Here is a 13465-nt window from a genome sequence, read left to right on the forward strand (position 1 = left end):
GATGAGTTTGTACGTGCCGTTTAAAGGCGAACCGGCGTGAAAGCTTAACTGCAAAGTGTATTTTTTCATTTTGTAATCAGTTCGACCGACGTATATTCGCCTAGCGTGTCAAAATCCTTTGCGTATCTTTGGAAGAAGAGAAACGACAAAAAAGAGAAGGGACACATACTTAGATTATATACGTAGCCATTTTTTAAGAATAATCGGTAAATTCTTATACATATCGCTTATTTTATATTTTAATAAGACTCCGCAGAATTTCTTTTAAACGCGCGTATGTAGACTCATTATTATTATTATTATTGTTCATACCCTATGTGTTTGGATAATATTGTTTGGAGTGCGGCCCTCCCCCCCCCCACCCTGTACATTTAATAGATTTTATACACATATGCGCATACGTAGGAACGTTTTTTAGGTATAACAAACTGTTGTAAATTACAAAAAAAAAGTACGTACTTAACGCCCCTTCGTTTCGCAATGTGTTATAGTATTGTATAACGAAAAAATATGCGCATATATGCATATATTTATGTACATATACTTTATATGTACATATATATGCATATACATATAGTATATTGTACACAATTGTTAGATATATATATATAGCATATATATCTAAGGTGTATATATACATATATACACGTTGGATATGCATGCAATTATATGAATATATATATATATACATAAAATATCAGTATATATGTCGACACTCGTTTCCAGCTGGTCTGATCGGGTATTCTAATAATTATAACGTGTTGACCTGACAGCGATACGATTCGAAGTAATCTATATAGCCGAATGCGCAATCGCATCACGATCCGATTTATTGTACGATACGATGCAGATGTATGTCCATATATAATTTGTTAATATATATCGAGAAGTAAATAGATTTTACTAAAAGATTTCTGTATGCTGAGCAGCAGGTTTATCTACATACAATAGATAGATGTAAACGGAGGTAAAAAAAAAAACGTTGATAAATCGAAGGACGAGGGCAAATTGAACGAGTATTTATGCGCACGCTTTGTAATATAAATTTGTAAGACGCGCGATCACATGTCGTCCACAGTCTCTTTTTCTTCTTTCCGATAATACAAGAATTCATTTATACAAAGAAAAGAAAACGCCGCAGGCGCTTACAGACTTGTGTAATGTTTATAACAATTTATGCTTATATTATATGGGTCATAAGAGCAATCGATAATCGAGAAAGCTCGTCTTTATACGCCTGTACCTCAGTGATATCTAGCAGCTTATGTCTTTCTTACTGAATTTGTATATTGCATTTGACGATTTTCGGAGCAAGAGTGACAATGTCTTTAGATATATTTTCACCTAACATACTCGTTGGAACCAAAGATTCTTATTAAAAAATTATCCTAATTTCAATGATTATTAATTATCATGCCAAGTTCTTTCTTGCTAAATATTTTATAATTAAGTATTTTTGCTCGATACGAAAAGAGGAGGAACAAATTCCTAGCAGCATATCTACAATACGTTCACATTCTAATATTGGTATGCACAGCCATAAACTGAAATTAATCGAATGAGCTTGTCCATGCATACAGCTGTAATTTATCACTATACTCATTTCCTCGTACAGGATGTTGTAGGAAAGTTGGATGCTGTTTTAAAGGTTGCGTTTATCGGAGCAAGGGGAGCGATTTATACAAATATTTCCGGATCTCCCGAGTTGCGTTACAGAAAATTATTATGATCTTCACGTTTCTACGGTCGTCGTCATTGCAGTTTCGCTACTGCAGCTTCAACTTTTACCATCGCAACATTCCCTTTAAACAGCCTCCAAATATTTTCCGCGATACTCGACGTGTACGCGTCTCGTCGCGCGTAAATTAACTGAGCTCGGACGTTCATGTGCGTATTTTTCGCGATGGAGCCTAAGCGCGGTTGTAAACCAAAGTCAAGTCTCAAATGCATACAATGGAAAAATAAATATTTGGTGTGTCTCCCTTTGTGCTTGATCAGCTAACAATTCGTAACACACGCTTGTCACACAGCGTCACTGCCCGAGATTAAGTAGCGGCATTTGATATATCCCCACCCTCCGCGTAACACGTCGTATCTCACGTTCGTCGTGGTTTCATACATCTCGGCACGAAGAATTCTGTAGGAGGATGTATATTTCAGTTCGCCAGGAAACTTCTCGTGTCCCATTCGCGAGGCTTCGCCTCTTGCTCTCGTAATATACTCATTCGGTGGTTCTGCAAAACATCGTCCGGGTGATCCTATTTTTTTTTTCTTCTGGAAAACGCCCCGGTACGTTGTTACAATCTTATATGAAATAACCGGATGCGAGTTTGTATTCGAGCAGCGAGCAACAATATACACTTGGTACACTATAAATAGATAGCATAATAAAAAGTGAGAATATAATAAATGAATGGACCTGTACAGAAGTCTATTGTATTTATTATTATTATTATTATTATTGGTATAACGTTTACGCACACTTTTCGATTCTCGTCACTACGCAAATAAATTATTTGAAATGAAATACGAAGATGAATGCTTTGCGTATTGCGAGAATTGTCAATATCCCTTTACTAATTTACATCCATTAAATTTGCAAAATTAAATGTAGAATCAATCATATATAATATGGAACATATATAAATGATACTGATTGGTATTAACCTGAACAGTGTTAGAAAACAAAAATGCAAACTTTTTTATCCATACATTTTCATTATATAAATTTACTTCATTACAGCATTATATCTAAATAATTATAATTGACAGATTTGTTCTGTTTTATACGATTTCTTGTCTTGATTACAATGATCCAAATATAGCAGACTTTATTTGGAATTGTTTCGGAGTTGCTATTCCTTTTCTGCCATATATAAATTGAAAAAATAACAAAAAAACTATTCTCTATTCATACTATAAGCTATAAGCGATCTGTTCACAAAATATATTCATTAACAATGTTTTCTTAGTAAAATTACTCTTTTGGCATTGCTATTAAATTAATAACAAGTAACATCATGTTTTAATAATCTTTGAGAAGATTCACGAAGGATCATATCAGTTCTCTTATGTACGATTAATTCTACGAAGGCTAACGCTATTAATAACGGCCAACCAATCTGTTCTTGACAAATAGAACTTTGTGCGTGATACATATCTATTAATTCCGGTCCTATTAACACTTTTGGTTCCTTTGTTTTTATCACTTCCTGGTTTTCTTGCAGTAACTGTTCCAACACGTATCTCGTGGAAATAGTCTCGTTGCCCATTGCAAGTCCGTAGAGTTTTCGTAATACACTCTGCCGAAGTGTAAAGATGTTGTTTGCCACAAACTCTACTGTAGTGTCTGAAAAATTTGTGTAACAAAATATTCATATCTCAGATTTTTCCCCATACAATATATTACAAAAATATCAGCACGACGCAAGCACGTATCTTTCAAATGTTAATCATGGTTGCAGCTAGAAATCCTTACATTTATTTTAAAACGAATTTTTAATTCTTTTTATAAAGAAACAATTCTAAACAATCGATAAATTTTAATCGAAGCATTAATGCGATTGACAAAAAGTACAATTTTTATACCGTTAAATTTACTATCCAACATTGTCAGATGTGACAAAATGATAGCGCCTCTTACAGACCGCTGAACAAAGTTTTGATAAAAATGACGGTTTTGTATACGGCCCACATCACCGCTGATTTCTTGCATTATATACCGATCAGCCTTCGGCAGTTTTCTAGCAATTGGTATTGTCTAAATAAAAAAAAAGCTATAATGACAAAACATTTTTCTTAAGACGACAATTAAGATCACTAAACAATAGGTCATTTTTACTAATTGTAAGTGAATAAGAAAAACTTTTTAATGCTTCGATATTTACTGCTTGGAGTAAAGAATGAATATTTTCTTTCTTCTCTTTTTGTGGAAAAGATTTATAGGTCCACTGCAATACTTCGCAATTGCGGTTCAATAATGTCCAACTTATGATATCAGATCCTACGTATATGCCTAACACCGTGTTGACATCCTGCAACATATAGATAAAATATGGAACTGATAAAAAAAACTACATGGATAAGAAAAGAAGTTATTATATTTTTCAGGTAATCATTTTTTTAATTAGAAAATGAAGAATTTGGTCTCTTACCTTTTGATCAGTATTTTGCGGCGTTGCGACCAAGCCCTGCAAAATCTTTTTAGGCTTTTTCTTTTTCTTGCCAATAATAATTGACTTGTAAAAGTTATATACCCATTTGTTATTCGTATTTACTTGTAACAACTCTTCCCATGATTCAAATGATCCTTTATTCGCACGATACGATTCTAATTTCTGTGCACGCTTCTCGGTAATCGAATACCTTTGCAAAAATTATTTTAACGGTAACGAATGTTGAAACGACACTTTATAATACGTCATCGCGCGTGCAAGTTCAAGAAATTTTCTTACACAAACAGTTAACTCACTGTAGTAAATCCTTCACAGATTTGTTATTTATTACTCGGAGTATTTTCTCCTTTTCCTCTGGGGAGAGAAGATTCGTATCAAAAGTGTCAGTACACATGCTGTTTGTTTTAAAAACAGCTGTACTTAAGGTCCAATGCTTATAGATCTGTAAATCGAGAAATAAAACAGGCTGTTAAATTCTAAAAACAAATATTAAAAATTTTTTGAGAGAAATTGCAGAAACAAAGAACTTAAATTCTAAAGAACATAAAACTGACCTGGAAATATCATTGTAAAATTAACTGTGTTACGTACTCGTTATTAAAATATTATTAACTACTTGCCAAAGAAGTGCAATGAATATATAAACTCTTACCTGCACTCTTTGATTTTTAACAACTGTACTAAAAAATCTCGTCAACATTACGTTCCACATTTTGTTGCAAAATTATTGTCATAAAATGTTATACAGTTGATCGCTAATTGTGTTACATATGTTTAACATCTATGCATTAATACACATATATATTTAATAAATGTATCTGATAAATCCAATACAATTCAATTTGCAAGCAATGTAAATAAGTGTTTCCACACGTAAGTACTGTGCTTTGTGTCGGTATTATGGTACACTTTCTGAACCTGAAATCAAATAAATATATAAATTATATGTTGGAGAGAAGAGGAGAAAAGATAGTAAGTGCAGAAAGTTCAGCTGTAAAGAACAAAACAATCGACCTAACCTAACCTGATATGAAGATAATTCTGCTCATATTATATACACTTTACGCGTTTAAATTATACATTGCGACTTTCGAGGGAGAAAGCTGACAAGAAATGTGAACAGTACAGTCGAAATCCTTTCTGCACAGAAAGTCCAGCTTAAAGAACAAACCTAATATGTATTTTGTCAACTACGCTCAAGCGGCTCAAGTGTTCGTGCACGCACCGCCTGCACATCAGAGAATTTTACTACCTTGGATTGGCAACGCTGGGCTCAGCTGGATAACTAGGACAACTGAAAATTCAAATTCCATCATTTCCATCTGACTTCTCAGAGTCGACAGTCAACAAGTTCTCCGAGGAGGTGTTTTGTGTGGTTTCGCGCGTTGCCCTCGCAAAAATAATCATGCATCCGAATTCAGTCAGACGTAGATCGTCGAGCAATCCCGTGAGGATATCCGCGATCGAACGGGAGGACAAAAGCTTGACCCGGACCGATCAGCGACGTACGCAAACATTGAAATCGAAGGGCATGTCGATCGGTGAAGCCTCTCATATTCCCAGACCTCGCTTTAGGAGCTCCTCCAGCGACCGAGCGGGATCGCTCGGCAGAAAATCGTATTTGAAAGTGCCAGGTAAAGTATCGCAACGTAAAGGCATACTGAAAATTCCTACTTTTTCCAATTATTCGATACGAGTCAGCATAGAATGGAAATGTGTCCTTGGCTGCGTTCCACGCATGATGCGCATGATTTATCCTTTCATCTTTGTTTAACATGTGGTGAACAACAAAGATACTATGATATATCATGCGCATCATGCGTGAAACGGAACGCAGCCCTTGATAAAGTAAAGGTTTAATTTTATTTATTTACTGAATATATTCCGATTTCTATTTGAATCATCGGTAGCGTGCGTTTTTAGTCAACCTATATTCTATATTTTATCAATACGATAAATAAACTGTACCATTGCGATCTTTATATTTAAAGAGAATCAAACACATAGTACACATAGGATTAAACAGTGTAAATATAGCCATTTTCAATCTATGTATGTATTTGTACAGGTAGAACTCCACTACGTCAACCGACAACTCCAATCATCACCCCGACAAGAGTTTCCACTAAGCTTAATGTGCCAGGGTTGGTGCTTACAGCGAGTACCAGTAGACTTCACGTGGCCTCGTCAGTCGACCGTCGTCGATCGCCGTCTGGCGATCGTGCTAGCAGCGTGGGAGCTAAAGGTCCCAGGAAGGACACGAGGCCCCTGACAGATAAGAATTATCAGATGACTCTGCTAAACAAGATAGACAACTTCTTTTATGAGAATCAGGCCTCGACGATGCTAAACAGTAACGGCAGCTTGAAACCGATCACACTGAAGATGTTTGTGGAAGTTTCTAGCTTCCTACTGAAGTATCTTGAGGTCAAGCACGATCTCACGCTGACGAATTACATAGACGAGTTGCCGAAATGCGCGAAGAAGCTACACTATCCTGGCGTGATGACCAAATCCTGGCTGAAAACTGCCAATGCGATGCACTCGTGGCCCTACGTTCTCGGTTGGATTGGCTGGTTAGTGGAGGCGTGCCAGGTGAAAGAACTCGCGTTCAATAAATACCAACTGGATAGCTTGCCGTTCACGGGAACGAAGAAACAGGCTCAAAGTGCTAACATGGAGTTTCAAGCCCTGTTGGAATGCTACAGAGCTTGGAACGACGAGAAACTCGACGAGGAGGCGGAACTGTTGGAGCGATATCTGCAAAATATTTTAGTTCAACAAGGCATTACGGATGATGATATAGATCAGGCACACAAGGAACTGGAAGAAGAAGAAGTAAAGTTGGAGAGACACACCGAGGAGTCACAGAGTCTCGAAGAGAAAATTAAAGATAGACAGCAAATATTAGCGTCTTTGCGCGCCAAGGAATCCACGCAGTTGAACAATATTAAAAACATGGAGGATTATATCAAGCAGATTTCCGCCGAGACAAATCAATTAAATGCAGAACACGATGTCTTAGATGAGCAAATTAAGACGGGAAAAGCGCAATACGAAGATTTAATCTCGAAAGTAGAAAGTCAGCCCATGTCTAAAACTGAAAAGGATAACATTATTAAAAAATGCACAGAGATTCAAAACTACATACATCAATTTGATGAACATTTGAAAGATTACCAAAAGGAATTGTACACTTTAGATATTAAATTAGCAACTTCTAATAATAATCTCAATAAGACCATATTGGCATATAATAAAGAGGTCTTTATGCATATCGATAATGAGATTGGGGTGAATTTCGATGAATTAAGGCTGCCAGAAAAAGGATTGTTGAATCCGCAAATGATGGATATAATGGAAGAAAAGGCTGCTTCAATAAAAACCTTCAAAGGAATATTGATGAAGCAATGCAATGAGACAGAGTCTGTCATTCGTTCTGAAATCACGAAACAGGAGAGACTGGAAGAAGAAATTAAATCTTTACCAAACGATAACAAAATGAAGGAGGAGACATCTCACATTGATAAAATAAAGGAAGACGCGAAAAACGAGAAAAACAAACTTACAAAACAAATAGAAAACTTCAGAAAGGAAATTAAAGAAATGCAGGACATGCTGCCGGATATAAGAGCGACAGACCTCGAAATAGAAGAGCTAGAAGACAAATTAGATGCAGTTACGAGAAGAAAAACCTATTTAGAACAAGCTGCTAGTCGATTTTTTGAAGAATTTTACAAAGTCATCGGCGAAAATAGAAAAGAGCTTCATAATACTTTAACAAAAGACAGAACGTCGTAATATAATTACATGTATAAAAATATTGTATAATACTGAGAGATAAAATACCAGTATTAACTCATATTATTTGTATTACATATTCTATTATATATTATAATATGGTTCCCATATAAGTAAAATGTGCCATCTTATTAAAATATAATATGTACAAAAATTTGTTTATTTCAAATAAAGCATTTTATAAATATGTTTTCATCGCAGAATTTTCTTATGCGCGTGTATTTATGTACAAATAAAATAGATACACATTCTTATTTCGTATCTTTTTTCTCTCTTTTTTTATACAAAATGATGCAAATTCTAGTATGTAAAATATTTTTATTCTATTAGCTCTATATGTCATGACAATATGCAACTCGCCTTTTTTTTTCTTTTTCTTTTAAGGTAAGTTTTAACATCATCTGATAAGTTACACAGTTGAAACATACGTTCCTTAACTCCACAATGTATATGATACATTAATAGTTCATCAATAACAAAAGAGATATTAACGAACACTATATATACTACATACAAGAGACGTTTGAATAAAATATCCGCCTTTCGGGAATATTAAATGTATTTTACAATGACATTTCGCTCTTAAATAATAAATATGAATAATTGTTCTTCTATTGAGGAGTAACTTTCTTCTTTAATTAGCTTTCTATATAATTTCACTTCGAGCTTCAATGTTTATATTAAAAGTGTTTACGTCAAAATAAGTTTTGTTTGAAATATAATAGATGTATGTGTTATGCGGTAGAAAATCGTGCTCCAACTAAATATTGGAATGTGAATTATGTACATCTGATCTGTATCACGTCTGATATTTTAGAAGTCACTCCTCAACTACGCCTGAATGTTGTGATTTAAACCGTAGCTAGGTCCCGACTGCCATTTTCTTACTTTTAATATGTACATATGAAACATATTAATCAGTGTGCAATGTTGATTAAAATGCATTGAGATATTTAATACAATTGATTTTAAAGAATTTGCAATTTTTCCTAGCTTGTTTAAAAATTAGGTTTACAAATTATTCAAATATCTCTAATTTTTTTCACTAGCTTTACATAAGACAAAATTAACAAACAAAGAAATTTAATTTATTTCATATATTTGTGTGAAATTCTTAAAATTATGAGTTATATGAATTAAAAATGTGGCAACAACATGCAACTTGATATTAACTTTTATATGTATAAAAATATGATATATATATTAATTTTATCTTATGTTGAGCTTTATATTGCCTTATTTTTATATAATGTATATGCAATCGTATCAATCTTTTCGCTTCTTATTTAAAAAGGAATTAGCTTATATGCATGCGCTTAATGAATTCTTTCTTTGCACAATTCGATGAACTTTCTTATCGCAAACTACCACCAGATAACTATGAGATCACACAGTTACATACTGTAAAAATGTATCCTATTGCTGACTATTGCGAAAGGATTGAGAAAGAGAGAAAGATATATGCTATTTGTTTTTAAGTGCGATTACAAATAACAATTGATGAATTCATAGATGCTCTAGACATCCCCACGGACATACATATACGCACATATTCACATACACCACAATCGTACGCAAAAATAAAAAGTACCCTACATATATTTAGTAATTTTGTACTAATCTTTCGTATGCCTTAATGAGTGATTAACACCTCCAATTATTATTCGCATGAATAGAATAATATTCCGAAATTTGCCATTATATTAATATTGCCTATATTAATTTAACAGAAGTATTTTCAAATATAGCCTACAAATTTTTGACATCTTTTGTACATAAAAAAATAAGTTTTATGCACACAATACAAGTTTTATGTAATATATACAATAACCAGGGTTGGATTTAACTACTGCCTATAGGCACATAAATAGTGCCACTCAAAATAAAAATTATCTATTTGTAAATATATATATATATATATGTGTGTGTGTGTGTGTGTGTAAGTACATATTTAAAAAAAAATTTTTTTAATTAAAGAAAGTAAAAATTATTAAATATACGCAATACTTATTATTTCTTTGAAATATGATATAAATGGTATTTATTTTTATTAATATATTTAAATATATATATATGTATATATATATATATATATATATATATAAATACATTAATAATATATTAATAATATATTTACTTTATAATATATAATGATAAAGTTTTTTGGAAAATTTCTGTTCTAGGCCGATACCTATAGTGCCTGATAAATCCAATCCTGATAGTAACGCTAAAACCGTTAATTTCAAATTTTAGGCAAATAAAAAACTTTATTTTTATCTAAATATATTTGCGACTTATGTTATAAAATAACATAAACAATTTTTACCATATTACGTATAGACCTGTTCACTCTTCGCGTTTATTATTTAGACTCTTTGTTAGTACACGCCGAGTTCACTTAGAGTATTTATTATTATTTCGATGCAATCCTAAATTGTGGGATAATTCAACAGATTGCTGTTCCACACATACACACACGCACACACACACACACACTCTCTCTCATTTTATGCTTAAAGACTGTAAAAACCAGTATGCAAAATAGATAACGATCTTTTTGTTATTGTATGTACAGCTGGCAAGCTGAACAAGATATTTTTTGACGCATAAATATAAAATTTATCGGCTAAATACATAAATTTAACTCACGTTACTTCAACCAATTCTCGTAGATAATTCGTACATTTGTGGTTTCAGCGAACTAAATTTCCAAATTGTTGAATGAACAGATAAATATTAAAATATCATTTAGAATAACTATATCAATCAAAAAATATAAAATTGTGCAAGCAGCATTATATATACACGGGATATGAACGAAACACGTTCATCTGCTATTAAAATTATTGGAATCGTTATTATTCAGTCAGTACAGTCAATCAATACATAAGAAATAAGTTTTCACGTTCCATGAAACTTGCCTTTTATACTATACAATAAACTGAACACTGTTCAGGTTGAGGTTTTACGAGCGTTCGCGTAATTTTAGAAGCTCTAACGCATATAACACATGATTTGTAACAAAATAATACATGCTAAATCATAACAGTGATGAACTTTACAGACAAAATTGACTGTCATCATGATTAAGCATCCAATTAAATATCTGCATTTTTCGTATTGAAATATTTATAAATTCGAATAGTAAACCATATATAAATTGTCATTCTTTATATGTACGATATATTTCTCTAAATTAATTTACCCTTGCGAATTCGTAATTATATATTTTTGATCCTTGTAATGGTTCTAATTGAGCTATTTACATGGCGCGTTGTTTCTCCCTGTTGAGAAACACGCACTCGTCACATTTCGATAATCACTGGTACCGGTTCTCCGTGATGTCCGTTTATTTAAATACTTTGTCACACGTCGATTTGTATATCACTATCTTCCGCTTCACTTTCAGTACTCACGATAGCGTCCTCCCCAACTAACAAGGCAGCAGGCAAGTTCTGCGGTACATTGTCGATGTCTAGTCTCGGAGTAGAATACACATTTAACACTTGTATCGTTGTAGGAGACGTCGAGAGACACTGCGGCACAGATCCCAGAGGATCTCCACTTAACGCGTCGCAATCCAACGAAGTGGATAATTGTAATTGCAAATTATGAAGTTCAGGTATATGTGGACGGATCTGAAATACACAAGAGAATTATATGTAACACTTGACGACAGAATCAAGCATACAACGAACTTTAGTCCAACAGAGACGATACCTTTAATCCATCTGCCGTATGAGGATTTCTGCAACCTCTACATCTACACTCCACGCAAGGTTTACTTTCGACGTAACAAGGACATCTTTGACCGCAGCAGGTAAGTTTCCCAGGTATTGCGGTGGCATTACCACATCTGCATCCTTTTCTTTTACTTCTAGCGGAGCTTGACCTTGGCTTTTTAAAACTGCCCGAAGACTGCTTACAATAAAGCGTATCACATTATTGTCAATATTCATAAGGACATGTATTACAGATAAGTATTACAGATTAATGCAGAAGTAGTCATAAATTAAAGGCTAGAACGAATATTTCTCTTTATCGAGGATAAACAACAAACATCTGCATTAATCTTTCTTATGGGACCTAGGTAGAACGTAAGTCAAGATTTCTCTAAAACTAGTATTAGTATAAAAATAAGAGCAATAAATAATGTACAAAGGTTAATTAAGCTCAACTATAATTGTTAATAGATGCAAAGTCAGAAAAATTATTGTACCTTACAAGAAGTGTTAACGAAGGACGGAGCATCTTTAAGCATTGAAATAAAGATTATAGTGCAATGTAAATCCTGTAAGGTGTAAGATTAACCGAATATCTATTTGAAATTACTTTGCTGCTCTTTGAAGATTTTTTCTCAGAAGGGGTCCCATATTTAAGGTGGGAAGACGGAATGCATTTTACCCCTCCTACAGAGCCGTGCTGACTTCCATCTGTCTCCTGCTGCCCCGTGTTTTCCGTGTCCTCTGTAGCTGCCGCTTTGCGTTTTATAGTAATTTTATTACCAGACCCAGCGTACATCACGGAATATATAGAGGAGCCATTTGATACCGTACGAATCGTTGGCGATTCTAATGTGACAGTAAGAAAATACAAAGGAAATTATTCATGTATCACTTGCATGACAAACGACACACTCGCATTGTCATTAGTACAATTGCATATGCATATTTATTCGCAAGAATTTGAGAAAATGCCCGTTTCTAGGAGGGAGCATTTCTGTTCTACGTACCAGGTATACTTTGGGATATTGCCTCAGTGGTCTGAATGCTATTCCCCTGCGTCTGAGTGGAGGTAGTGCTGGTATAAACACACGGTAGGATACTGTACGCGGATTTGGACAGGCCGGCGTTGCTCTTGAACTCGTCCTTAAAGCCGGCACCCTCCTGAATAAGCTCCATCAGACTGGTAGCACCGATGGTGGACGGCGCGCCATTGGTGGTAGCGTTGCCCGCGGACGTGACGGTGAGCAGCAGGGTGCGGTAGATGTTGGTGCTGGTTAGGTACTCGCACAGCTTCTTGTAGCACTGCAACAGTATCCGGAGCTGAACGTTCTCCACGTATTTGTCGTAGTCCTTGCACCAGCCGCACGACGGCTTGAGCTTCTTGCGGCCGCCGCGACAGCCGCGGCACACGTGATGTTGACAGTTGGTCTCGGTCGGCGTGTGCGGCTCGATGAGCAGGTTCGAGCAGACGGTGCAGCTGAGGCTCTGCCGCAGATACGGCACCAGCCGATAGAGATCCGTCCAGGAGTTGGGGTCCTCGGCGTCCGCCTGCAGCACCAGCCGACACGTCGACACGTACAGGCTCGTTGCGTTCATCGCGTCACGCGCCACTCCACGCGTCCGGACTCATGCGAACCCCTCTCGCTCACCCTCTCACCCCTTTCGCGGGCACCGAAAGTATCAAACCCTAAATCTTACAGCCGTCGCCGTACGCTCCGCGCGTAACCATCCTCGCGCACACAAACAAAACATACGCCATATTTC

The 13465-nt window shown here is 35.2% G+C and overlaps 3 protein-coding genes across 7 annotated transcripts; 1 reads left to right on the plus strand and 2 right to left on the minus strand.

Moving 5' to 3' along the window:
- Positions 1–2420: 2420 nt before the first annotated feature.
- Positions 2421–5424, minus strand: LOC105450143 (transcription elongation factor, mitochondrial-like). 3 transcript variants are annotated; one of them, XM_011689851.1, is made up of 7 exons: positions 5347–5424; positions 4828–5093; positions 4472–4617; positions 4155–4365; positions 3888–4034; positions 3589–3760; positions 2421–3349 (listed from the first exon to the last, which is right to left on the minus strand). In XM_011689851.1, exons 2-7 carry the CDS (start codon positions 4885–4887, stop codon positions 3003–3005), a joined length of 1083 nt encoding a protein of 360 aa, XP_011688153.1. In that variant the 5' UTR covers positions 4888–5093; positions 5347–5424; the 3' UTR covers positions 2421–3002. The 3 variants fall into 3 exon arrangements, with proteins under 3 accessions (XP_011688153.1, XP_011688152.1, XP_011688150.1); XM_011689850.1 differs by lacking the exon at positions 5347–5424 and adding an exon at positions 5200–5325; XM_011689848.1 differs by lacking the exon at positions 5347–5424 and adding an exon at positions 5195–5325.
- A 47-nt stretch (positions 5425–5471) lies between these two features.
- Positions 5472–8230, plus strand: LOC105450142 (kinetochore protein NDC80 homolog). The gene is made up of 2 exons (XM_011689847.1): positions 5472–5809; positions 6244–8230. Exons 1-2 carry the CDS (start codon positions 5581–5583, stop codon positions 7974–7976), a joined length of 1962 nt encoding a protein of 653 aa, XP_011688149.1. The 5' UTR covers positions 5472–5580; the 3' UTR covers positions 7977–8230.
- A 2578-nt stretch (positions 8231–10808) lies between these two features.
- Positions 10809–13447, minus strand: LOC105450144 (E3 ubiquitin-protein ligase MSL2). 3 transcript variants are annotated; one of them, XM_011689854.1, is made up of 4 exons: positions 12709–13447; positions 12381–12547; positions 11697–11894; positions 10809–11614 (listed from the first exon to the last, which is right to left on the minus strand). In XM_011689854.1, the coding sequence occupies exons 1-4, from the start codon at positions 13295–13297 to the stop codon at positions 11342–11344; spliced, it is 1227 nt and encodes a 408-aa protein (XP_011688156.1). In that variant the 5' UTR covers positions 13298–13447; the 3' UTR covers positions 10809–11341. The 3 variants fall into 3 exon arrangements, with proteins under 3 accessions (XP_011688156.1, XP_011688155.1, XP_011688154.1); XM_011689853.1 differs by having other exon boundaries at positions 12309–12547; XM_011689852.1 differs by having other exon boundaries at positions 11697–11897; positions 12309–12547.
- Between the last annotated feature and the right edge of the window lie 18 nt (positions 13448–13465).

Source organism: Wasmannia auropunctata, unplaced genomic scaffold (assembly GCF_000956235.1).
Source record: "Wasmannia auropunctata unplaced genomic scaffold, wasmannia.A_1.0 LD336069.1, whole genome shotgun sequence".
NCBI lineage: Eukaryota > Metazoa > Arthropoda > Insecta > Hymenoptera > Formicidae > Wasmannia > Wasmannia auropunctata.